Source organism: Geotrypetes seraphini, chromosome 3, assembly GCF_902459505.1.
Source record: "Geotrypetes seraphini chromosome 3, aGeoSer1.1, whole genome shotgun sequence".
NCBI classification, from domain to species: Eukaryota; Metazoa; Chordata; class Amphibia; order Gymnophiona; family Dermophiidae; genus Geotrypetes; species Geotrypetes seraphini.
The window spans coordinates 235,510,458-235,537,638 of record NC_047086.1 but is presented as its reverse complement, the minus strand read 5'-3'; the positions used below and the strand labels follow the sequence as shown (position 1 = coordinate 235,537,638).

The window sequence follows — 27,181 nt, the reverse complement described above, 5'->3', positions numbered from 1 at the left end:
CTGATTATATACACAATTCCACTGCTGGCACAATCTGTATGTTGATGTAAGTTATACAGTTTCTGATCAGTAGGATTCACAAAGGATGAACACACCTCCATAACACTACAAACAGAGCAATGTCCTTTTTGGATGTGATGTGATTGATAGTCCTGTGCTTTTGAGGGTGTTGTTATTTTGTGATTTGTTTGGACATCCTTTTCTTGAGTTTTTTGATTTTTGTTTTTATTGAAACCCATTTAGGCATTAAGCGGGGAAGAAATTTTTTAAATAAATATAAATAACATGTACAAATTTACATGTGTAATTGACCTCTTTAAAAATACCAACTGACAGGAAAATATGCGCCACAGGGGCATGCGGGTGGGTGGGGTGTGGGCAGAGTGCACAATGTATACTTCTGGATCACATCTAGGCACAGGTATTTATGGCAGAGAGGTCTGATATAAAGGAATCATACCTTAAAGTGTATTTTTAATCAGTTGCACCAGTATTTTATTAGGAAAAAATGCACCTGCTTTTCCTTACAAATTAGACTTTTAGCAGGAATCCTAAGTTAACTAGGCAGAATGACAGTTATTTTAACCTGTTTTATAGTGACATATGGAGAGGCATTTCTGATATGATGTCCAAGTCCAATTGTAGACATTTTGGAATATACAACTATGGGGGAAAATATCCCTGTCAGGTTTTACCCCAGCTCAGAGCTTATGCAGAGATTTTTTTTAAAAAGGCTTTACATGAGGGATTCAGGGAGTCATTCTCCTGTTGTTTATTTCGACCTCCAAAATGAATCCAAATAAAAATTGTGGTCTCACTTCTTAATTGGTAACATTTATATGAATAGGTATGAACAATTGGGCAGCTACACGTGGAAGCAGTGTCACTTCTGCCTGAAAGGTATATAATCACCACTCCAACCCCCTGTTTTACTAAGGTGCGCTAACAGATTAGCATGCGCTAATCAGTTAGCGCACCTTAGTAAAAGAGAGGGCATGTGAAGATGCCCGCTGAGCAAGGGTCATTGACGCCATTTGTGAAAGCTTCAGGTTTGAAAATAATTATACGTGCAAAATGACACCAGCGCAAGGTTTTAAAATTATAACCAAGATTTATTGAATTATTGTTTCTATTTTTCCATTATTAGATCAAAAGAACAGCATAATTGCTTACGTTGCGCTCATGGGAGATCATCATCGTGGCCAAAGGCTGGCCTTCTCACAATGGTCTCGTTTTTCTATCTCATTACATTCTATTATATAACTTTTGGTTTAGTGACATCATCAAGTTTGACGACCAATAACATTTCTATGGGTGGTCTTAAAGTTTAGACAAAGAAACATTCCTCCATGTTTAAAAGTTATACAAAGTTTTCAGAAAATTACTTTTGATTTCTGAATTAACATTATAACATTCAAGAGAATCTATAATTATTAACATGGTGTTGAGAAATTCTCAGCCCTAAAGGAAAAAACTCTTCCTAAGCTGACAGGTTCAAATTGCATAGCCTTACACAGAAACCTTACTCTGGAGGAGGAGGGGTTAAGTCCCCCTCTCCTCTCCCTGAAGCGTGGGCTTCCAATGCCCCCCTTCTTCCTATTCTTGAGGCTGACTAATTACTTCCAGATGCTGCCTTAGGATTTTCCTTAGTGTTTCTTCAGGTTTAAAATATATAAAATATGTTTTTCAAAGCAACACAGTCCTACACTTCAATCCAATCATATTTGTTTCATTCAATCTTTGCTTGGCCAAGCTTTCATTCATTCAATAAATCATAATTTTCATTCAAAACTACATCCAATTCAGTTTGGGGCACGTTATCTTTCTTTACCAGTCTAAAGCAAGCATATCTGGTGTTACGAGGCTGGGAGCGGGAAAAACTCAGAGAGGACAAAGAAGGCAGAAAACTAATCACTGGCACAAGATGGTGTCCAAACAGAGAACCCAAACTGGATTCTATGTAATCATGTAATCATGATTTCCACCATGATTTGGCTCAACAGCAAAGTACATACACAGATATTATTATGCTTTCCCTTATATTAATCCTTAGTGTGTTTTTCTCTGGCCTTAGCTACATTATATTCAAATTTTTATTCACCTGTTTTTCCGTACGCTTCTATTTGGGCGTGGTCCTTAACTAACACAGAATTATCTAACTAGAATTACCCAGAATCATACGAAAAACTGGCGCTTTTTTCTGCACTATCATGCTCCTGACATCCATTCCAATATCGTCCCATAAACAGCACGCTGGCCACGAGCCACGACTCACCGCACTCCAACATGGAAGCTGCCTGATTTGTGCTGTACGTTTTATCTCTGTGTATCCTTCTACACTGCTTACTCCCGCTATATGTACCAGCAAATGTCCTGCAGATATATAAGAAAAGGCTCTGCCGATGCAAAGCCTTTTCTGAAATTCCTGCATCGACAGAGCCTTATCTAAAATACCACTGGAATTAAGCATGTCCCAACCAGTACTTTATGTAAACTGAGCCATCACATCTTTCAGACCAAGGACTGTTATTACATTCTCAGGTCCTAGAGGGAGGTAGGAAACAAAAAATGAAAAAAAAATCCTGGGGGACTATAAATGAAAACTCATGCTTGCTATAGACCTAGTCCTAGCTGGAGTGCATCAAAACTGAACTGGAATTCCACTACGGAAGCCATCAAGAAAAAATACCAACGGTGGAACAACTTGATCATGCTACAAGTTTCTTCCACAATTTTGGAACAGAAGACACAGAAAATTCTAATATATCAGTGCCAAGCTAAAAGAATGCATGTCAGAAAGGGTAAATGCTGCTAGAGGAAATTTTTACACATTAAACTGAAGCTCTATAAAGTGACAATCCCTAATGCAAATGTTTCTCTTGACAGATCTAAAACCAACATAATATGCCTTGAGCTGAAAGTGAAGAAATCTGACAAGGTTGAGGAAAATTATTCTTGACAAGAGAACTCTGCCATTTTAAGATAACAAAACTGCAATTAAATTTGATTTTTTTTGTGTATGTTCAACAAGTGATATTCCTTTTGGCCCAAATAATTGCCTCTGTTAGACATTAGATGTCATGAACCAAAGGACAGATATCTGGAGAATAGTTTAGAGAAAGGAATAAAAAAATGAAAAACAATTTTAATGTTTTTTAAAGAAATTGTCTTAAAACAACCACATCTAACCATAGCACTTTCCACACAAGGGCTCATTCACAGGTCATTACCACACATTTAGAAACTTAGAAACATGATGGCCTACAAAGGCTGAATGGCCCATCTAGTCTGCCCCTCCACTATCTCCTCTTCTCTCTAAGAGATCCCACATGCCTGCCCCACGCTATCTTGAATTCAGATATAGTCTTCATCTTCACCACCTCCGCCAGGAGACTATTCCACGCATCTACCACCCTTTCTGTAAAGAAGTACTATATTTTCTTACATTACTCCTGAGCTTATCACCTCTTAACTGCATCCTTTGTCCTCTCCTTCCAGAGTTTTTCTTCATTTGAAAAAGACTCACCTCCTGTACATTAATGCCACGGAGATATTTAAACATCTCTATCATCTCTCCTCTCTCCCATCTTTCTTCCAGAGTATACATATTAAGGTCTCTAATCATATGCATGACTCTGTCTTAAATATGACATCGAGACTTAGGAAACTTATCTAACAACCTATCATCTGATCTTTAATGTGTGGTACGACTAGTATATGTGCATTAGCTTATATGTAAATTAGCACTGCTTACAGAAAATAGGGTAGCTATATGGCTCCAGAAAAAGGAGGTTGCATTGAGACATCCGGGTTTTAGCTCCATTGAAAGCAATGAAAGTAAAATCTGGATGTTTCAATCCATCCTCCTTTTTCTGGCGCCATATGGCAACCCTAACAGAACAGTGCTTATGTTTATTGTAATAACCTTAAAGTATGGAAACCCATTGTTCCATGAACACGGAGCAGGTGCATGCATTAGGCAGACTAGGCAACCAAACTCCCACAATGAGTTGTCTTCCCTGTTCTCCCTAGTCACCTTGAGGCTTCCTCTTCACTTCTCTTCCATCACTGCTTCCCTCCCCTCTTGACAGCTCTGATGCTGTTGCTCCTACTTTATCCCCACAGCAACCTCTCCCCCCCCCATCCAAAACAGGCAGGGGTAGGGCCAGTCTTACAGTACAAGATGCAAGATCTGCACAGCTTACACCGGGAGTCTGGCCTGTGCAGTGTGCAGGAAGGAAGCCAACACTATGAAGGACCAGGAAGGAGCAAAATCTACTGCTAGCCCCCCAAAAAGAGGAACTCCTACATGTAGAATCTGGGCTGCAATATGGAAGGAAACCTATAATTAAAAAGTGATCAGAGAGACTGCAAGAGAGCTACAAGTGCCTGAGCTTTAGCAAGGAATGAATGGGAGGTTGATAGTAAGGTTATTATATTTGTGAAGACAAAAAAAGAGGACACATGACATGACCCCGCTCACATTCCACCCATTTCCTTGATTCCCATTCCTATGCTTTGCACCCTTTTAGTGCTTCTCTCTCTCTCTCTACCTTCCTCCAACCCTCCTTCCCATGGATGCTTTTTTCTCTCTCCTTCCAACCTCCTCTCCTGCTGTTTCTGTCTCTCTCCTCCCATCCAGCTCTACCCTAGTCCATGCTCTTTTCTCCAACACTCTCCTTTGCATAATGCTTCTCCAGCCAGCAGCAGCAACGAGGTGAGCCTGCTGCTGCTGGCCTGCCCTAGAAGCCACCTCTCTGTAGAAACTTCATGTTCCCGTGTAGGTGGGCCTTGCAGAAAGACGGCTTCCAGGCTGGAGGCAGCAAGCTCACCTTTTTGCTACTGCCAAATGCCTGAAGATTAAATTACAGTGGCTGGGCTCAGGGATGAGGTAGATGGGGGAGTTGTGAGAACCGGCTAAACTCGGACAGGCTCCCCCATTTAAAAAAAAAAGTTGGGATTTTTCTAGATGTCTGGTAACCCTAGCTGATAGAGAACAGAAGTGAACACAAATTTGTTTTTGTTTGTATTTTATTTATTTTCAAGTAAAAGGTAGTTTTAAAACCACACTCAAAGTGGTTTACATACAGGTACTTCAAGCATTTTCCCTATCTGTCACGGTAGGCTTACAGTCTATCTAATGTAGCTGGGGCAGTGGAAGATTAAGGGCTCCTTTTACTAAGCTGCGCTAGTGGTTTTAGCATGCACGCTAGACGCTAACGCCTCCATTGAGCTGGCGTTAGTTTTTCTGCGTAGCGCGGGGGGCAGCGCGCACTAAAAATGCTAGCGCAGCTTAGTAAAAGGAGCCCTAAGTGACTAGAAATGCCACCAGCAGAGATGCTCATGGAAAGAATAAGAACTGACGATCATAATAATGTTAGCTTGGAGTCCAGATGTAGATATATGCTTTACAGGAGTGGGGGCCATACAGAGTTCTACTCTGAGATGACTGTATCTTTCCTCAAAGATTAATCAATGAAGATCCAGGCTATTTCCTCCAATTCCAATAATCTCACACACCCGTTTATCAGTTAATGGGGGAAATTTGGAATCATTTCTTTCTTTTCTTTATTTAAATAATTTTTGGCTATGTAAGCTTTGAGCATAACCTTTCTCTCGGGATATTCTAACTTCTGTATTTTGCCAGGATTGTGTAAGACATACTATATAAGCATTGCCATACTGAGCCAGACTGAAGGTCCATCAGGCCCAGAATCCTGCTTCTAACAGTGGACAATCCTAGTCAGAAATACGTAGCAAGATCTCAACACACCACAAGATTCCATGTAACTAAATTCTATCAGAGGCTTCATTGGCTCCCAGTTGAGGCAAAAATATTAATCAAGTTAGGTTACACCTGTTACAAGACATTGGGTTCCTTTTACTAAGGCATGCTAACTGATTTAGTGCGCACTAAATGCTAAGGTGCCTATAGAATATAACGGGTGCCTTAGCATTTAGCGTGTGCTAAATCGGTTAGCTCGCTTTAGTAAAAGGACCCCATTGATTATATTATTGATCACTTTAAATTTACTGATAGAAAACATTTTTTCTCGGCATTTCAGATTATTTACATGTCCTACTGTAAAAGGTTGCATATACAAAGGATTTTTCCACAGAATTTTATCTTTTCAAGCTGGATCAAGGGATAAACCCTTTTCTATCCTGACAACAAACTCTAACTCCTCTCTCTCCTTTAGAAAAATGCTAAAGACCTACTTATTTGACAAATTCTTCTGCATGTGATTATAATACACTCTGCTTGTAAAGGTTCTTGATTGTTGTTAACCGCATTGAACTGAGAAGTTACTGTGGTATATAAGTTAATTTGTTATGTTATGTTATATTTAACTCTATACAATATTCTATGTAATAATATATTGCCTGTAACCCGCCTAGAATTCTAACTAATGAGGAATCAGTGGGATATAAGATTGCACATAACATAAACAGAATGTTAGGAATTATTAGGAAAGGATGAGGAATAAAACAAAGAATAACATAGTGCCTCTGTAATGCTCTGTGGTGTGACTGTACCTTGAGTATTGTGCGCAGTTCTAGTTATCGCATGTCAAAAAAGATGTACAGATGAATTCTGGGGAGGTCCAGGAGGGTGGAACTTGAGACTATGGAGGGGCTTCTTCTGTAAAGTTGGATCAGGGGATTGGGGATTAGAGGAGGGGGACCAGGTTGGCATTTGGATATGGGGGGGGGGTGATCAGACACTGGGAGCAGCAATTGGAAAAGGGGGGATTTGAAGAGCAATGCAGAGCGATAGTAAAAAGAGAGCGTTGGCTCAGCAAACCAGAAATAAAGTAAGGGCTGGCCGATATTCAGTGCCGGCACCTGCATAGCTAAGAGAGCATAGTTAAGATCGCCTCCTGCCTGGACTTAAGATGGCAGGTACGAACCGATATTCAGCAGCACCGCTGAATATTGGTGGCCAGCCTATTGAGTGCAGTTTAAGCATGCAGGAGTGCCTTCTACCCACTTAAATCACTATGAATATTTAAACATAAGGTCCATTTAAGTCTGCCCAATTTTATTTCATGTCACAGTACTATATGATATCTGCCAGTCTCTACCTTCACTTGATTGCAGCTAGCTTTGCAAGTTAAATGTAGTACTACGAGGGGATACTGAAAAGTTCTTAGCCCAACCAAGAAGAGAATGACTTGGAGCCATGAAACTTACAAATTCTTCCACATATTCATCCCTAATTTCAACACATTTGGCACATCATGTCTGAAGTTTCTGTAACCCTTCCAAAAATTACTTTTTATGTCCGGTCATTGAAATACTGCCCTGCCTCCTTTCAAACTCTTTTTAAGGTTTGGAAACTGCATCAAAACATCCATTGTTTTGCCAGCCTTGTGAACAGGTGCATTGTCTTGCAAAAAGAGAACTTCTTGCTGCAGCTTCCCTCTCCTTTTTTCTTTCATTGCCTCCTTTAATTGGTATAGAAAGTTACAGTTGTATTCTGCATTAACTGTTTGGTCCCTTGGAAGATAGTCAGTCATTACGAAGGGCCGCTGAAAAGTGCTTAGTCCATTCAACAAAGTTATGGGAGTCTCCATCGAGGGCTTTATACTTAGTTCAGTGATTTTCCATTTTTTTGTTCCGTTGGAAAAATACGGAAAGAAAAAAGTGGAGACTGCTCCAACTCTGTTAGCTGGCAGAGAAATTTTCAGCAACCCCTCATACAACACCTTCCTAATCCCAAACACTGTGGCCATGACCTTTCTTGCAGATTTTTGGGTCTTGAATTTCCGACCATGTGCCTCAGGCCGCGCCCCCAGGTGGGACCTAAGGCTCCAGGGCCTATTCTGATTGGCCCACGCGCCTTAGGCCCCACCAGTAGGCGGAGCTTTAGGATGGATGGGCCAATCCGGCCTCATTCCTTCGTTGGCTGCCTGCCGGACAGGCGGGTTTGGCTCCCGTCTGTCCGGCCAACTACCAAAGGTACGGGGAAGGGGGGTGGGGGGGGGTCGTGGGGGTCGCCAGGGGGGTCGCGGGTCGGCTGGGGGAGCGGTCGGAGGTTCTTGGGGGGGGCGGTCGTTGGGGGGGAGGGGGGTTTGCGTCGAGGGCAGGAGGGCCTGGGATCCCTCCTGCCCGTAATGTAGTGCGGGGTGGGGTTAGGGGGTCGCCGTGGCCAGGAGGGTTTGGGCTCCCTCCTGGCCCAACTACCAAAGGTACGGGGAAGGGGGGCGGGGGGGTCGTGGGGGTCGCCAGGGGGGGTCGCGGGTCGGCTGGGGGGGGCGGTCGGAGGTTCTTGGGGGGGGGCAGTCGTTGGGGGGAGGGGGGTTTGCGTCGAGGGCAGGAGGGCCTGGGATCCCTCCTGCCCGTAATGTAGTGCGGGGTGGGGTTAGGGGGTCGCCGTGGCCAGGAGGATTTGGGCTCCCTCCTGGCCCGATATTGTTGGGGAGTCGGCGGTCCTTCGGGGGGAGGGATGTATCGGACGTCGGGGGGGGGCATCAGGCTTTCAGGATGGGGACAGACCTTCAAGGGGGGACAGTGCACGGAAGTCAGGGGGGGTGAACGGAGAGTCGGAAAGTCAGGGCGGGCGAAAGGAGCGTCGGGCAGCATGCGCGGTATACCCGTGAGCGCGGTATACCAAAGTTTTTGTACATATCATCGTGATTTCTGCGCGCTATACCCGTGTGCGCGTTTTATACGGGTGCGCGTTATTTGCGTGAAAATACGGTAATCAAGTTAACTAAATGAAATGAGAGGGGTTCAAACTGGATGCAGCCACTGTCTGTTTCTACAAGTCAATTCCCTCTGTGCTAACGCATATAAGACCTTCACCACAGCTCCTTAATGCTGCAAATGAAAATATTACAGTGCTGCTCACAGACACAGTAAGCACTAGAGAAATGATATGTAGTAGCTAGAGTTTAACAGCTGCTGTGAGCTTCAATTAGAAATGAATATGACCAGCTGGTTGTCTTCATAGAAACTAAAGCAGAGGTGCCAAGGATGGACCATCCCAGAGTGAGATTGACTGCCCCAAAGAGTGAGATTGAAGGCCAAAGAGTGAGATGTTTCAGACTATAGGCCTGATTCTATAAACAATGCCTAACTTGTAGGCATCAATCTGCATGGTTATAAATAAACTGCTAGGCGTCTTTTATAGAATCATGCCTAGGCATCACTAGGCTTCATTGAGGTAGGTGCCGTATATTAGGCCAGATTTTACCTGGCCTAATTTACCAGCACCTATCTTGTACACCTAGCGATGCCTATTTACCACGCCTATTCTCTGTCCCTAACCACACCTACTTTTCAGGTAGGCATCTTTAGGTGTCGGAGGGCACCTCGACGTAGGCGTTGCTAGGCACAACACGCATATTCGTGTGCAACCTTAATTATTAACTTAAAAAAATAGTTTTTAATGGTATGATCAATTACCATGACACATGGCTGCGGTCTAGCTTTGCTGAGTGTCACACGTCGGTGAGCTTGCTACATTCTTCTTAACATTACCTCAACAACGATGCCCAAACGGAGAGGAAAGAGTTCAGCTGGGGCCTCGCGGAGCTCTGGTTCAGGGACTATAGAGGAGCTCTTTCGGCGCATGCAGGGGGCCCTTCAATTGCCGGTGACTCGCCTGTTAGAGACGCCTCAGATGGGCGGGGCGGAGGCGATCTATCTGTGCCTGGAAACTACCTTGAGTCCCGACACGAGGGCGCGTCCCCCCCCCCTTAAATCCTCAAGTAACCAGCGGGTGGGGGAGTTCTCAGAAGAGGAAACTCACTCTGCCTTGGAGGCCAGTGAAAATGCTGAGGGGAGCTTGGAGCCAGACTCTCTGCAATCTCAGGAGAGTCTAGGCATAGAAACTGAGGGATTGACAACGTCTGGGGACGGCCAGAAGCAGGAGAGTGATCAATGGAGGAGGAAATCAACTGTTGAGGGAATTACTTCCTTACAGTTACCTTCAGTACAGAATCCCCAAGAGGTAACACTTGATTCTATCTGGGATCTGGTAGCCAGTGTACCTAATCTAATAAACCCTCATTTTCAACAATTAGAAGAGAAAATTAAGACTCATACAATTGATATTCAGAATTTAAAACAAGAAGTAAAAGAATCTAAAGAAGTAATTGGAAATATCAATCAGGAGATATTAAAGACGTTCAAGAAACATTAATTAAAGACAATACTAATCTCAGAAGGAAACTTGAATCTTTGGATAATTTTTCTCGTAGTAATAATTTAAGATTAGTGAATTTTCCTAGGGTTCAGATGGTAACGCATAGGGAAATGTTGAAGAAATACGTTAGAAATTTTAGAAATGTCGGAGGAGATGATACCTCCACTTACTCAAGTTTACTATCTCCCTAATAATCAACAGAAACAAAAACAACAGCAAGGAATTATACAAGAAAATATGAATGTATCCATCTTATTGGAATTGTCCGATAAGGAAATGGCGATACCCCCAACTTTACTATTAACAGTAGCTTTGGCACCAGATAAGAACTGGCTATTGAGACTTTTCTTCAAAAACAAGCAGAAACAATTTCTTGGAATGAAAATACAAATGTATCCAGACTTGGCTAGAGATACCCAGAGGCGTGTTAGTCCTAGGGGCGTCGTTTTATCTTCGTCATCCATGTAAATGTTTTATAGAAATATGTTTTCTTTGAACCTTTCCAGTTTGTCACACCTGGAAAAGGAAAAAGATAAGAGCTAAGCCCGAGATAGAATATTAATGGGGCATCCTCGCTCAGTACAACTAGTTGTCCTTTTCTTCTTTATATATTGTTAATTAAAAATCTCGCTTTAGGTTGTATTTTGGATCTCAATGAGGACTTAAGCTGAAATTTAAGCATATTTGTTTGATTTACTTTTGATTATATGTTTCCTATATTGATGATACGTTCTAGGCTTGGATTTTACTTTATGTACAAGTTATGCTTGATACTTATTGTAAAATTATAAATAAATAATAATAAAAAATAAAAAAAAAAGTTTTTAATGGCATGGTCAATTACCATGACACTTAATCAATTAAAAAACAATTTAGTTACACACAGTTTTTACTCCCCCTTTTACAAAAGCATGGAAGAGCTTTTTAGCGCCAGCCAGCAGCACAGAGTATTCAGTGTACCAGCCAGCGCTAAAAACCTCTTCCGCACTTTTGAAAAAAGGGGGGGTGGGGGTTGTTAGGTGTCGATAGGTGTCCGCAATTGAGGTGCTGTTTACAGAATCGGTCCCTAAGGACTCCTTTTACTAAGCTGCGATAGCGGTTTTAGCGCGCGCTGAATTGCTGTGCGTGCTAGACCTTAACACCAGCATTGAGCTGGCAATAGTTCTAGCCGCGTAGCGCAGGTTTAGCGCACGCTAAAATCCTGCATGCACTAAAAACGCTATCGCAGCTTAATAAAAGGAGCCCTAAGTGTCTGGGTTATAAATCTATAAAAAATATTTGCTTTGAAAATGAAAAAAAAGTAGCATAAAATAGCATTTACTTTCTTGGATGCAGAGTGGAGAGAATACAGGTAAATTCACTGGACTGAAAACTGGACTGGATTTACAACATAAATTGTGGCAGGCATTTTATCTTTGTAAACTGGTTGCACTCAAACATGAAAGAATGGAGTCCTTTGAAAAAATCTGGAAACCCTTTGTTGACTGGTATTCTCGAGGATAGATGCAAGGGTGCTTTCTACAGTCCTCTTATCACAAGTGATTATGGTCTGTTGAGCATTTTTTTTTTTTTGGGGGGGGGAGTTCAAATAATATTGTTTATGTATGGGTATATGGGGTTTAGCTGTTTCCACTGAGTTAAATCTTAGTTAAAGCTGGTTAAAGCTACAGCCTCAGCGCCCTGGGGTTGTGGGTTCAAACCCATGCTGCTCCCGAGTTTTGTGTGTACAGTTGATAACTTGTACTGAATTTATATGTCCAGAATACAAAATTTTCAATAAAAATTAGCTTTATATATATATATCTATATATATATCAAAACAAGTACAAACACATATCACACTGAGATTTAAAATTGAACTAAAAGAGCCCTTCTTTTAACCTACAGCATACAAGGAAATAAATAATCGTAGGCCAGGCTGATAAAAAGCAACAACCCTCAAGTGGCAAATCACAGCTACATCTCACAGAAAATATATAGAAATAGATGTGTGGTTGGAATTTGTGATGATCCTGTTGGGTGAAATCACTTAACCTTTATTTTCTCGGGCTTGTCTCTTACGTGAGCAGTGATCAGTATACTGGTGCTGAGGCTCTAATGAGTGACAGAAGAGACTCAGAGAGTGAGAGAGAGAGCAAGCCTTCAAATGAGTGTGACACAATCCTAATAAGCAAGACTTGGCATTTCTGTTGAGGACAATGTACAGGAGGTATCCTCTTTCAATGGAAAGGAAGCTATGGAACAAGGGGGTAGACTCTGGAATAATCTAAGAAAACTTTCACTACAGAAAGGATGTGAATGTTTGCAAGCACCTCTCAGTAGAGATGGTGGAGATGAGGACAGTATCTGAATTCAAGAAAGCATGGAACAAATACAAGTGATCTCTAAGAAAAGGAGAGGATTAGTAGTTGGCATAGATGGGCAGACTGCACAGGCTGTATGGCCTTTATTTGCCATCATGTTTATGCAGTATATAAGACAAATCAACTAGTTGCAAAATACTTTAGTATGAGATGCAGAGGATATCTTAGCTTGTCGGAGAAAAACATTATTAATCATTTGGCACCTAAGTACATTAAAAAACAAACAAACAGTTGTCATTTAATTGATGACAAGGCATCAATTAAGGTTTCAGTTCATTACTGGATATTTTCATCAAATTACAAATTGATCAACAGTTTAAAAAATGCTACAGAAAAAGGTTTTCAACATGTTCCCCAACATTAAAAAATTACAATGGTAAACCTGGTAAGAATGAAAAGAAACCAAAAACGTCATGGATAGGAATTTGAATTCAAACCGGATTTACAAAGAAGGGGAGTGCCATATTCATACAGAAGAGCCAGAAAATGATCCTGGAACAAATTTGTCCCCGTCCCCGCGGGATCTCAATGTCCTTGTCTTGTCCCCGCGAGTTCTGTCCCTGCCCCATTCCTGCAAGCTCTGCCTTAACTGCACAAGCCTCAAACACTTATAATTTTAAAGGGTTTGAGGCTTGTGCAGATAAAGACAGAGTTTGCAGGAATGGGGCAGGGACAGGGACAAAGCTTGGGGGGGGGGGGGATAGAGAGAGAGCACGTATCTACATTGCTATTTTTGTTTACATTTTTTAATGGGAAAAAGCAAAGGTAAAAAAAAAAGAACCATACAAAAATATTGTGCCTGCTGACCAGGGCTGCACTATCACACGTGAACTTTTGAGCTGCTATTCACCCTTAACAGAAATGAATAATTGAGCCCACAACCCATGCCTAATAGCATAGCCCTAGCAAGTAGATTTAGTACTTAATTAGAGGTCTGCCTACAAACCGAGGCTAAAGGCCACTGTTTATCACAAGAAGAAAGGCACATCATTCTAATCATTTGCCTGCCATCTATCATTACACCACTGGGGGTGAAAAATAGAAAATTTGTATTCTCCTACGGTGTAGCCACTATGAAATACAAAACAGCAAAGCAATGAAATGCCACTGACAGCCACCTGACTTTCGTTTCTTCCTGTTTTAACACTGATAAAGGTCTTGTCTCCTCTGAATATTGATACCACACTCTTGTTCCTTCTACCCCTTCCTAAATTGAAAGTGGAAAAGTGAGTGCCTATCAGCATGACGCGCAATTTAGGCCTTCTTTTACTAAGCCGCAATAGAGGTTTCTACCTCGGCCCAGGGTGCTAAATGCTCCGATGCTCATAGGAATTCTATGAGCGTCAGAGCAGTGTTGGAGTATTTAGCATTCTGGGCTGCGGTAGAAACCTCTGTCATGGCTTAGTAAAAAGGGGGGTAGGGGTAGGGAGAGGATAGCACTTAAATTTCCTTCTCTATGAGGTTTGCTTACTGCAGTAATAGCGGGACACCTAACCAATCCCTTCTAGCTAAAGTAGTTTATAACATCTAACAGTGCAGCCATGATTGAATGCCGATTATGAATGGGCAAAGGTGTCTCCTCACTGCTCTGCCCCATCTATTTTGTAAAGCAAGTACAAATTCAGGAATTTTTGCAAATAAAAATACCAAATTGGCCTAGATTCAGTAAACAGTGTTCAAAAATCAGCGTTGAAAAAAAATCAGCGCTCAATGCTATTCTATAAATTTAGGACACTCAAAATGAACGCCCACTATAGAATAACATTGAGTGACGATCAATACGGATTTAGAAATACACATTTAAGTTTTGCTGTACTTCATTTGTCTTTTACTATTAATTATGTAATGCCATCTCTCGTTTCTTATTGTACTATACGTTCTACTTCATTTAAATTTTATCTTCTCATTTTAAATTACTATACTATTTTATGAAATGTAAACCGTATAAATGCTTTTGCCAACACAGAACATCAAATACAGAATAAACTTGGAAACTTGATGATTTCAGTGCCCAAATTTGGGCACCAGGAATTATGCTGCTGAAACCAGGTGTAGCTCCCGGTGCCCATCTCCGGTGTTCTATAACACCGCACACTAATTTTAGGAATGCCCCTGAGCCACTCCCCCTTTTGAGTTGCATATAGCAAAATGTATGTGCAAATTTAAATTAGCACCCAGTTACTGGCACTAATTGGCTCATTAGCCAATTTAAATTGGGTCTGTGCCCAATTTTGAACTCCACATATGGAATCGGGGGGGGGGGGGGTTATGTGCAGAAATTTGACACTTATGAAGTTAACTGAAGGCCTACATGCAGAAAAGTACAAAATGCAAACTTTTACACAGCACTTGCCCACATATTCCTGGAAGCTGAGCTTGGATATGGTTTTAAAATATGTGTATCTGCATCTCCCTCCATCTCAGAACAGGTATAAATGTCCCTGTGCACATTTATAATAATAATAATAATAACAGTTTATATACCGCAATACCGTTAAGTTCTATGCGGTTTACAGAAGATTAGTGGGGTACAAGTTGAGTTGACGTACAAGTTGAGTTAATTTAAGGGATGTGGGAACAATGGGGAGAAATGGCACATGGGCACGTATGTTATATGGCAAATACTGTAATATTGTAAAGGTATATGCCTTCACAGCTTAGGTGTCCTCTTCTAAATCATCCTCAGTCATGCATGATGTTTTATTATTCTAGGTCACATCCAAGACTAGGATTCTGATTTATTAAGCTGGTTTCCTATAGATATATTCTACGGTAATTAAAAAATAAATAAATAAAGGCATGTGTGGCTTTTTCAAAATTTATGAGCAAACCTTGAACTGAGATTATTTGAATCAAGTGTTTCTTCCCAGTGACACAACCCTTGGAACATCTGAACCAATTTAACAATTTTGATGGCCTGCAGGTTTTGTGTTCTAAAGTGAGAAAGCAGAAAAGAAGGTTGTTTTTATTAATCTTTCATTTTATCTGTGCCTGGCCAGTTTCCTGAGGAACAAGAAGCAGGAAATATGAACCAGATGCAAAAGTCAGGATTGTCTGGCCTAAATACTATTATGAATGTTGAGGGCCTGCTTATAGATGGCTTCATCAACACTACAGTTTAACTGCACCAGCAACTGAAAAGCAGGATTTTATTGTACAACCAGTAAGGTCGAAGCATCCACTCCTAGACTTTGCAGACAATTAGCTAAGTTGATCAAGCAGACCTATGAAAACATAATGCAGAATTCTAAGCAGTCCTCTAATTTGGGAGACTACCAGAAAGAAATGCTCCCATGACACTTTCAAGCCCTAGGCTAATGCACATCATTTGCACTCATGTAATACAGCTGCAGAGGTTCAACTCGATCATTCCTTCATTTGGTATGAGTTGCCTTTTTTTTTTTTTTTTTACAAAAGAACGCACTTAAACAAGCTCTGAATGAAACCTAAGGGAGCAAGATGATTTCTTATATCTTCCAGCAACATTTTGGGCTCCTTTCACTAAGCCGCGTTAAGGCATTAACGCGCGGAATAGCGTGTGTTAAATTGCCCCGCGCGCTAGACACTTAACGCCAGCATTGAGCTGGCGTTAGTTCAAGCCGCATAGTTCGGGTTTAGCGCATGCTAAAATGCTGCGTGCGCTAAAAACGCTAACACAGCTTAGTAAAAGGAGCCCTTTGTCTGGCACAGAGAAGCATTAAAATACAAATTTCTCTAGTTTCCATTTGATGCTTATATATGACATTCTACCCCATAAAGGAACAGAAAGATAATTTAAGCAACAAGGTACACCTTAGTGAATAAACACATAACACAATAAAGAGGTACATTAAAAAGTCAACTCATACATTAAATGATTCTCAAAATGAAACTTAAGTGGAAAGCCATTAATATCTCTAGTTCTAAGTTTGAAAAAAAATAACCTAAGCGTTCTGTAAGACAGAAAGAAGGATTTTATATGTATCAGTTCATTTATGTATTTTACCTTGACTCGATCTGATAACAGAACTGAGCTGCCAGACCACTAAGGATGGGGAAAAAAATCAGAAACAAGTTTTTTTTTTCTTCTGTAACGTCTTTATTTTTAGGGATTTCAAGCCGAATAGATGCATTAATTAATCGTCTCTCTTTCCCCAGCCCCCACTTCAAGCCAACCCCCTCTGGGCTGTCATTCCAAGCTAAGCAATGCATCGATTAAGGAAAAAGCAGAAGGATGCTGCCGGCTCTGCTTTGCTACTCATAACTCACCATAGGCGACAGAAGCACATGACAGCCAGCAGCATTACTGTACAGGAACAGAAACACTTACTGATTTTCTCCTCGTCTCTGGAGAAAGGAAAGCAGCAGAGCTGACCCATTGCACCTAGTGCTGTCTTTCCTTCCTTGCACACACCTCAAACTGCAGATTAGTGTAGGAGCTGTGAGAAAATTGCTTAGTCTACTGGAGAGAGAGGGGGAAGGAGAGACAGAGGGGAGGGGGAGGAAAGAGGAGCGAGCATGAGAAGGGAAAGGAAACTACAGGCTCTGCTGAGTGAACAGACTCCACCTCTAAACCCTGCTGCTTCATGTAATTGCTTTAGGACTGGGGGGGGGGGGGAAGTTAAATCAAGTGATACGGGTTCATAACTGGGGATTAGATTGTCGTGGAAAACTGGAACTGCCGCCACACAGATCATTCTGGTGTACACAAATAGATTAAATGATTGTTGTTACTAAAAAAAAAAAAAAAAAAAAAGTATAATCTTCTCTCTTGTAACAGAGTCAAATATAATTCTTTAATGCTTAGAGGTCCACCAATAGAAATCTCCCAATCCCCCTGCTCTATACATTCAGCAAACAAATAAAAAAGTAAAGTCAATCAAAGGAAATATTGCACTAGTATGAACAGGGGTTTGGTTGGTTTTTTTTTGCTTTTTCAGAAACTGTGTAATTGTGCTGCAAAATGGAAATCTAATACATTTTTTGCCCAATGTGAACATTTGGTCTAAAAGTCCACCAAGCTGCCTTAGGTCACTAACCTGCATTATTTGCCTGTTACTATGTGTTAAGGGTTCTAAAGCAGCATTATTTAGGTTACCCATAATAATGAGATGCAAAACATGCAAATGCAAATAATGCAGCTCATACCATGTAAACAGTATAACACTGCTTGTTGTGAACACTGAGGCCCAGATTCTCCAAACTTTAGCACCGTCGCTAAACTGTTTTTCCAGCAGTTTAGCAACGGATTATCAAAAGGGATTATCTCCCTCTTTAGCGAGGATTCTAGCAGTCTCAGACACTGACATGCAAATGGGCTCTTCAACATTGAAATGAGCCCTCCAGTGGATTCTTAAAAAATGCCGAGCCATTTTTAAAAGTGGTGTCGGCTTTTAGCGGCTAAAAAACAACTGGTCTGAGGTGCCAGTCAGTGTCAGAGACTGCTAGAAAACCCATCTTCGCTGCCCAACCTTACCCAAACGTCCCCCCTCCCCCTCCCCGGCAGCAGGAAAGATGCCCACTGTCTCCTGCTGCACTAAAACCTTTCTGTCACTAACCTGGCTCCATCCCTCATAGCGGGAGAGATGCCCACACTCTCCTGCTGCTCTAAAACCTTCCTGCAACTGGCAAGTAAACGGGAGGGACAAGAACCCACTCCTGCCAGCTGCCTGCATTGTCTAAGGAAATACCCTCACCAGTGCATCTTGGGAGGGGCTTTAAACAACTTGGGCCAATCAGAGCCTCAGGCCCCTCCCCGGATGCATCATGAAGGAGCCTAAGGCTCTGATTGGCCCGGATGCCTAAAACTCCTCCTATGGGGCATCCGGGCCAATCAGAGCCTTAGGCCCCTTCACGAGAGGGGGGGTGTCAGGTTAGGGGCAGGAAGGTTTTAGTGCAGCGGGAGAGTGTGGGCATCTCTCCCGCTGCGGGAGGGGGGGGAGGGGGAGGGTTGGATTAGTGGTGGCAAGGTTTTAGTGCAGCGGGAGATTGTGGGCATCTCTCCTGCTGCAGGGGGGTCAGGTTAGTGGTGGCAAGGTTTTAATACAGCGGGAGAGTGTGGGCATCTCTTCCGCTGCAAGGGGGGGAGGTGGGGTTAGTGGCAGCAAGGTTTTAGTGCAGCGGGAGAGTATGGGCATCTCTCCCGCTGCAGTGGGGTGGTCGGGTCAGTCGAGGTTTTGTGTTGCTGTGTTTTTGTTTTTAGGGGTTTTACAGCGGCACTGACAACAGCAATTCGCACATGCAAATTAGGAAATCTTCACTGTGTCTGCCAACCTCATTTCCATGTGCGATTTTTTAAGAATGTCTCAGGTTTTTGGATTTGGTAAACGGCTATGTTAGCAGACCGGCGCTTTTTAATGCAGGTTTTTGAAAATCTCCATCTGAGTGCACTCTACAAACCAGTAACACTGCCAGGATACTTGAGATTATGTAAGGATAAAGGCCTGGATTTTATAAACAGCGTCCCGATTGTAGGCGGCCAACTGCTGCCTAACCAGCAAACTGGGATGCACGTTTCCTAAAAAAAACCTCCCAAGGCAAGCCACCTACATTGGAGGTGCTTCTAGGAGTCTAGGAAGGCACGCAAGCCCACCTAAGTTCGCCTAAGGCTAGGCGTGGGCCTAGGTGGACCTAGGCAGCCTTACGCATCTCCCTAGGCCAGTGGGAGACACGTACAATGTAGGCCAGGAAAATGCTGGCCTACATTATGTAGACACGGCTGCTGAGCTTATCACGGCAAGGGATCTCTCTACTGCGGCCACCCATCCCTTCCCCCCCCCCCCCGAACAATCATGACAGAAGGGATGCCCAGTCCTTCCTGCCCGGCACCCCCCTTGAACAATCGTGGCGGGAGGGATGTCCCGAAATACACCCTGTAGATCGCATGGCACAAGGGACGACCAATCCCTCCTGCTGGCACCCCCCTCCCCCCCCAGTTTCTGGCCTTTATACCTCTGTTACTAATGTGTGGTCCCTTGTTACATATTTGTTGAGGTGATATCTGCAGTGACATCATTAAAGAAATCTACTGTAGCGGCATTTAAACCCTGCTAAGCTAACTGCTTTCATTACATTCTTCAGCAACGAACTCCAGAGTTTAATTACACACTGAAGAAATATTTTCTCTGGTTTGTTTAAATCTACTACTTAGAAGCTTCATCACATGCACCCTAGTCCTTGTATTTTGGAAAGAGTAAATAAGCGATTCACATAAGAATAACCATACTGGATCAGACCAATGGTCCATCAAGCCCAGTATCCTGTTTCTACAGTGGCCAATCCTAGTCACAAGTACTTGGTAGAAACCCAAATAGTAGCAACATTGCATTCTACCAATCCCAGGACAAGCAGTGGCTTCCCCATGACTGTCTCAATAGCAGACTATGGACTTTTCCTCCAAGAACTTATCCAAGTTGTTTTTAAACCCATCTATATTAACCATGGTTACCACATCCTCTGACAATGCATTCTAGAGCATAACTATTAAGTGAAAAATATTTCCTCTAATTGGCTTTAAAAGTATTTTCCTGTAACTTCATTGAGTGTCTCCTAGTTTCTGGAACTTTTGATAAGAGTAAAAAATTGATTCACTTGTACCTGTTCTATGTTCAATTTAAACTGGAACCAACCAAAAGAAAAACCTCACCCAAAGATAAGAAAAGAACATCTTACAAGGGGCCACATCAACCCAGAAGAATACTGGGCCCACTATGAAGCGCTCGAGGAGACAAACGAAGAGGGTGAATTCTGGGAACAATGGTCAAAAACAAGCACAACCATCCTAGACAAAATAGCCCCTAAACGAAACAGAACAAACCGATCAAACAAATACAATAACTGGTTCGACTCAGAATTACTAATAATGAAACAATCAACACGAAGACTAGAACGGATCTGGAAAAAATCAAACGATAAGACTGACAGGAACAATTGGAGATCAAACGTAAAAGAATATAAACAACTGATAAAAGAAAAAAGGAAAACATTCTACTCATCCATAATACAAATATCCAACACAAGTCCAAAAGGAATTAACACTCACGAATTGTTCAATCTAGTTAAAAATCTATTCGACACCACACGCCACAGACGATCCACGCTCGACAACAAACTCCCAACAGCAGACGATCTAGCACAACACTTTGACTCAAAAATTGTGAACCTAAGAAACAACTGCCCAACAAACAACACAGATGAACAGCAAATAGCCAACCTACATGAAAATGAAACACCAGTTGACATGTTTTGGAACTCCTTTCAGGACCCAGAATGGAATAACTTCACAAAACTCTATCACAAATACACTAAATCAAACTGCATCCTAGACCCCTGTCCTCCCAACATAATGAAAGCAGCCCCATTAGACTTTAAAATAACACTATGGACTCACATATCTAACAATTTCAAAAACGGAAAATTCCCATCAAAAAATGGTCACATCATAATCACCCCAATTCCAAAAAATCATAAACTACCTCTAACATCAGCAACTAACTATAGACCAGTAGCATCCATCCCATTTTTCGTAAAAATAATGGAAGGTTTAGTACAAATCCAACTGATGAACTACCTAGATAAGTTCTCGCTGTTACATGAAACCCAATCAGGCTTCAGACCGCTGTTTAGCACGGAGACGGTGATTGCAGCGATCCTAGATTACATACGCAACCTATTCAGCAAAGGCCACAAAGCCTTAGTCATGCAATTCGACATGAGCTCGGCCTTCGACTTGGTAGACCACGAAAAATTACTACAATGCCTAGACGCAATCGGCATCGGAGGCGAGGTGCTGGACTGGTTTCGAGGTTTCCTTACGACCCGCACCTATCAAGTGCGCTCCAATTGTAACCTCTCCAAAATATGGAGAAATCCATCAGGCGTTCCACAGGGGTCCCCACTATCCCCACTACTCTTCAACGTCTACATAGCTTCACTGGGTACGCAGCTGACACAGCGAGGTGTAAAAGTATTTAGTTATGCAGACGACTTCACAATCATTATCCCGTTTAATACATCGCCCTCCGAAATCACCCCAACAGCAACTGAAGCACTAAACATGATGGAACAATGGACCACAGACTTCAAATTGAAGCTCAATTCAGAGAAAACTAAATTCTTTATAGCCTCGCCACAGGCACATAACACGACAAAATCACTACACATTAACAATCTTAACTACCCTATTCAACCAACGATGAAGGTCCTGGGAGTAATGCTGGACCAAGGTCTAACCATGAAAGACCATATAGACTCCCTAATCAAAAAAGGGTTTTTCACCCTCTGGAAACTTAGGTCTATTAAGGCTTACTTCCACACTTCAGCCTTCAGAATTCTAGTACAATCCCTTATACTAAGCCACCTGGATTATTGCAACATCACCCATCTGACAATCCCCTAGAAGCAAATGCAAAGACTACAACTCATACAAAACGCAGCAGTCAGGATGATTTTTGGGTTGAAGAAGTACGACCACATAACCCCTTCCTACAGACTCCTACACTGGCTGCCGATGAAGGCACGCACGAAGTTCAAGCTAGGATGTCTCTGTTTCAAGGTATTAAACGGTCTAGCCCCTAAATACATCACAGACCTCTTCTCATTCCCAACCAACAGACATGAAAGAAAAACACACCTGAAATTTGTCTCCCCACCGGCTAGAGGGTGTAAATATAAGAGATACCATCAACAACTGTTATCGTACCAAGCAGCCACATGGGGCAAAGACTTAGAAAAACTAATTGCATATACAACCAACTATGGTGAATTTAGGAAACACCTAAAAACATACCTGTTCTTGAAATACTTAGATAACGAACCAGAACATCAGCCCCCTTTATAATACCACAACATACCCAAATCATTAAATTATAAACCCCAACCCAATCACCAACCATGAACACTATATTCAATTTAAGGAACATTTCTAATCATGTGTAAGCAGCACGGCACACAAACTGCTGTTAATATTTATTAATGTTGGAACTACCAGATGTACAATGTTATACCCTTTAATCCGCTGTATGTACAGTCTCTCTTTATTGTAACTACAGTTTATCTATATTGTAACTACAGTTTCTCTATATTGTAAACCACTTCTCTTTATTGTAAACCACCTAGAAGTCGCAAGATAGTTGGCGGTATATAAAAATAAAGTTATTATTATTATTATTATTCTACACCACTCAGGATTTTGTAGACTTCAATCATATCTCCCCTCAGTCGTCTCTTCTCCAAGCTGAAGAGCCCTAACCTCTTTAGTCTTTCATCATACGAGAGGAGTTTTCCTACCCCCTTTATCATCTTGGTCGCTCTTCTTTGAACCTTTTTCTAATTCTGTTATATCTTTTTTGATACAGCAACCAGAACTGAATGCAATACTCAGGGTGAGGTCGCACCATGTCTATGTTATATGTGATAATCGGAGGGAAACAAGATTTTATGTATGTGGTATGGAAACAAATAAACAAATTTTCCAGTTTAAATTCACACTGGTGGAACATGCTCAATTCCTTAATCCCTCGTAAGCATGCAACTGCAAGCTACCTTCAAGCCAGTAAAACTTAATAGGGGAAATGCCTCAGATGCTGCAAAGCTAACGTTCCACCAGTGTGTATGTAAACTGGAGAATTTGTTTATTTGATTGCGAATTGAGTTTCCAGTCCCTCTATTTTTCGGTTTTGTGGTATGGAAACCGCATAGTTTTATGCGGTACATAAATTTTTAAATAAAAAATAAATACAGAGGCATCATAATAATCTTAGTCTTATTTACCATCTCTTTTTAAATAATTCCTGGAATCTTGTTTGCTTTTTTGGCTACTATCGCACATTAGGTAGAAAGTCTCAGAGTATTGTCTATAATGATACATAGATTTTTCTTGGGTGCTGACCCCTAAAGTGGATCCTAGCATCTGGTAACTATGATTTGGATTATTCTTCCAAATGTGCATCACTTTGCATTTGTCCATATTAAATTTCATCTGCCACTTGGACATCCAGTCTTCCAATTTCCTAAGTTCGTCCTGCAATTTTTCACAGTCTGAATCCAGTTTAATATCTTTGAACAGTTTAGTGTCATCTGCAAATTTAATCACCTCATTTGTCATTCCAATTTCAATGAAGGCATGTGAAAGCATCACTTGTCAATAAGAGTGTCCAGCAGCCCTTCCTTGGGCTTGAGTCCCTTCACCACCATTTCAAATGTATACATTGAATGCACTGTGAGAAAAACCTCACTCATTGACCTTCAATTTCACTTATTGGGGTGGTACATATCAGTTTCCTGGCTGGGCCACCCTTGGTATCTCTGCACTCTGGTACAGCATATTTCTTCCACTACTCCATCAGTTTCCTTACCCCTCACCCCAATGTCTTCCAGATACACCGTACACCAGGGGTGCCCAAAATGGTCGATCGATTTGTAGATCGCAAAGGCAATGTGAGTCGATCGCGGAGGCTGGGACAGACTCATGTTGCCTTTGCATTTTGTTGTCCCTGCTTCCCCGACACCAGGCCAGCTGCGTACAAGCGCTGGGCCCACAGCCTTCCCTTCCCCCCCCCCCCCCGACATCAATTCTGACATCGGAGAGGAAGTTTCAGGCTAGCCAATCGCTGCCTGGCTGTCCCGGAACTTCCTCTCCATCAGAATTGACGTTGGGGGGGGGGGGGAAGGCTTGTGGGCCCGGCGCTTGTATGAGCCTGGCCTGGCATTGGGGAAGCAGGGAGAAATTGGCGGTGGTGGCTTGGCTGGGGGGAGGGCAGGGAGGGAGAAAGACAGAGAAACAAAGGGGGGCAGGGAGAGAGAAAGAAAAACAGAAAGAAAGGGAGAAGGGAAAGAAAGAAAGGGGAGGGTGCAGGGAGAGAGGAACTGCTATCGCGGTTTAGTAAAAGGAGAGGGGGAATATTTGTCTATTTTTGTATAGTTGATACTGAGATGAAATTGCATATTTTAAAGTCTTCTGCCTTGACCTTCTTGAAAAAAACCTTGAATATAAATGATAATTAACATTTTCTCTGCATACAGTGTGCTTTGTGTTTTTTTAAATTTTGTTGGTAGATCATTTTGACTTGGTTATTTTAAAAGTAGCTCACAAGCCAAAGAAGTGTGGGCACCCCTGCTGTACACTGTGTAGCCAAGGAGCTGTCAGTGAGTTGGAGAAACCTGAGGTTCATCAAGTATCTGTTGACCTTGTAGCCAATAAAGTGTGATACAGTACTCCCCCGATATTCATGGGGGTTCCGTTCTAGGAACCCCTGCGAATCTCGAAAAACAGCGAATACGGTTTTTCATGGGGAAGCCTGAAAAAGGCAGCGGGAGAGGGCAGCAGGAGAGCAGCCGGAGCGTGGCGAGTGCAGGAAATCACTCATGGTATGTTCTGACCGCCTCTTCCTGCACTAAGTCGGGCCTTATCCAATCAGGACATGCATGTCAAAGCAGCTCCTGATTGGATAAAGCCCGACTTAGTGCAGGAAGAGGCGGTCAGAGCATACCGCAAGTGATTTCCTGCCTCCCCCTCTGCCCTCTCCTTGTCGGCGGTTCGCAGTCAGAAAATACCATGATTGACCGGGACCGCGAACGACCGGGGGCACACTGTACTCAGTGCTTAATCAGCTAAGATGAACCGCATACAGATAACCCTATGTTTAAGTGGCTTGTTTATGCAGTTATCCTAGCCAGTTAAGTGCTGAATATCATACAACTGGCTAAGTGTCAGTTCTACCACTGGAACACCCGCTGATTTTGGCTTAGGCACTAACCAGAAATTTTAAATAGCCAGAAGCCTGTGATTGCATGAGCAACTGGAGGGACTGGATTCCTCATACAATACAAACAGTAGGTAATGAAAAGATCAAAAAAAAACTTTATTTATACACATAAGAATAGCCTTATTGGGTCAAACCAATGGTCCATCAAACACAGTAGCCCATTCTCATGGTGGCCAATCCAGGTCACTAGTATCTGATCAAAATCCAAGGAGTAGCAACATTCCATGCTGCCAATCCAGGGCAAGCAATGGCTTCCCCCCATGTCTGTCTCAGTAACAGACTATAGCCTTTTCCTCCAGGAAATTGTCCAAACCCTTCTTAAAACCAGTTACGCTATCTGCTCTTTCCATAACTTCTGGTAATGCGTTCTAGAGCTTAACTATTCTCCGAATGACCAATATTTCCTTCTATTGGTTTTAAAAATATTTTCCTGTAACTTCGAGTGTCCTCTAGTCTTTGTAATTTTTGATGGAATGAAAATTCGATCCTCTTGTACCCATTCTGCTCCGCTCAGAATTTTGTAAACTTCAGTCATATCTCCTCTCAACCATCTCTTTTCCAAGCTGAAGAGCCCTCATAAGAGAGGAGTTCCATCCCCTTTATCATCTTGGTCACTCTTCTTTGAACCTTTTCTAGTGCTGCTATATCTTTCTCGAGATAAGGAGAGCAGAATTGAACACAAAACTCATGAAGAGGTCACACCATGGAGCGATACAGAGGCATTATAACATTCTTAGTCTTATTAAGTATCCCTTTTTTAATAATTCCTAGCATCTTGTTTGTTTTTTTGGCTGCCACTGCACATTGAGTGGAAGGTTTCATCGTATTGTTTACAGTGGCACTCAGGTGTACCCTAGCATCTGGTAACTGTGATTTGGGTTATTCTTCTCAATGTGCATCACTTTGCATTTGTCCACATTAAATTTCATCTGCCACTTGGACGCCCAGTCTTCCAATTTCCTAAGCTCTGCCTGCAATTTTTCACAATCCGTATGCATTTTAACAACTTTGAACAGTTTAGTGTCATCTGCAAATTTAATCACCTCAATTGTCGTTCCAATTTCCAGATTGTTTATAAATAAGTTAAATAGCATCGGTCCCAGTACAGATCCCTGCAGCACTCCGCTGTTTACTCTTCTCCATTGAGAAAAATGACCATTTAACCCTACCCTCTGTTTCCGTCTAGGTGCCCCATGAGAGAATCCACAAACCAATGGCCATTTAACCCTACCCTTTGTTTTCTGTCCAATAACCAATTCCTAATCCACAACTGAACTTTGCCTCCTATCCCATGACTCTTTAATTTTCTCAGGAGCTTCTCATGAGGAACTTTGTCTAGATACACTATATCAATTTTGTCTAGATACACCATATCAACCAGCTCACCTTTATCCACATATTTATTCACACCTTCAAACAAGTCAAGTAAATTGGTGAGGCAAGATCTCTCTCAGCTGAACCCATGCTGACTCTGTCTCATTAAATCATGCTTGTCTATATGTTTCACAATTTTATTTTTTATAATTGTTTCCACCATTTCGCCCGGCACTGAAAAGGAAAAATAAACGGCTTGTTCATCACAGGTTCTATATGCTCAAATACAATCCTTATTCTAGCTCCCTTTCCATCTATCCATTTGTGTCCTCACGGATTCCCACATCGCGTCCACGAAGGGTGCATGCTTGGCGAATCCATCTGAAAAGGAAAGAGAAGAGAACAAAAACCAAGTGTGGCTCTTCTAGCATCTTTCCCTCCTAGAAAAGAACCCTTTTACTTGGTATCCCTCACCAGCACCCTAAGGTACCCTTACCTTAGGCACTGATGAGTCTGCACCTTGGGTTTTAGTGTAGAGACCGACTCCTCTCTCTGAGAACACTGCTCCTCTGGTCGCCTTGCTACCTGGATTCACCTCGGCCTCCTTC

General features: G+C 42.1%; 1 protein-coding gene across 6 annotated transcripts in view; it reads right to left on the bottom strand.

The window, feature by feature from the left end:
* Positions 1-27,181, bottom strand: part of AKAP7 (A-kinase anchoring protein 7) — a 236,121-nt gene that overhangs the window by 48,141 nt on the left and 160,799 nt on the right. Inside the window, exon 1 of one of the 6 annotated variants that reach the window (XM_033939180.1) lies at positions 16,826-16,951. The exons of the other annotated variants lie outside the window; for them this stretch is intronic. Coding sequence (XP_033795071.1) covers positions 16,826-16,874 — 49 coding nt within the window. The 5' untranslated portion in view covers positions 16,875-16,951. Of the gene's footprint in view, positions 1-16,825; positions 16,952-27,181 lie in introns of those variants that run through there. 6 annotated transcript variants of the gene reach the window in all.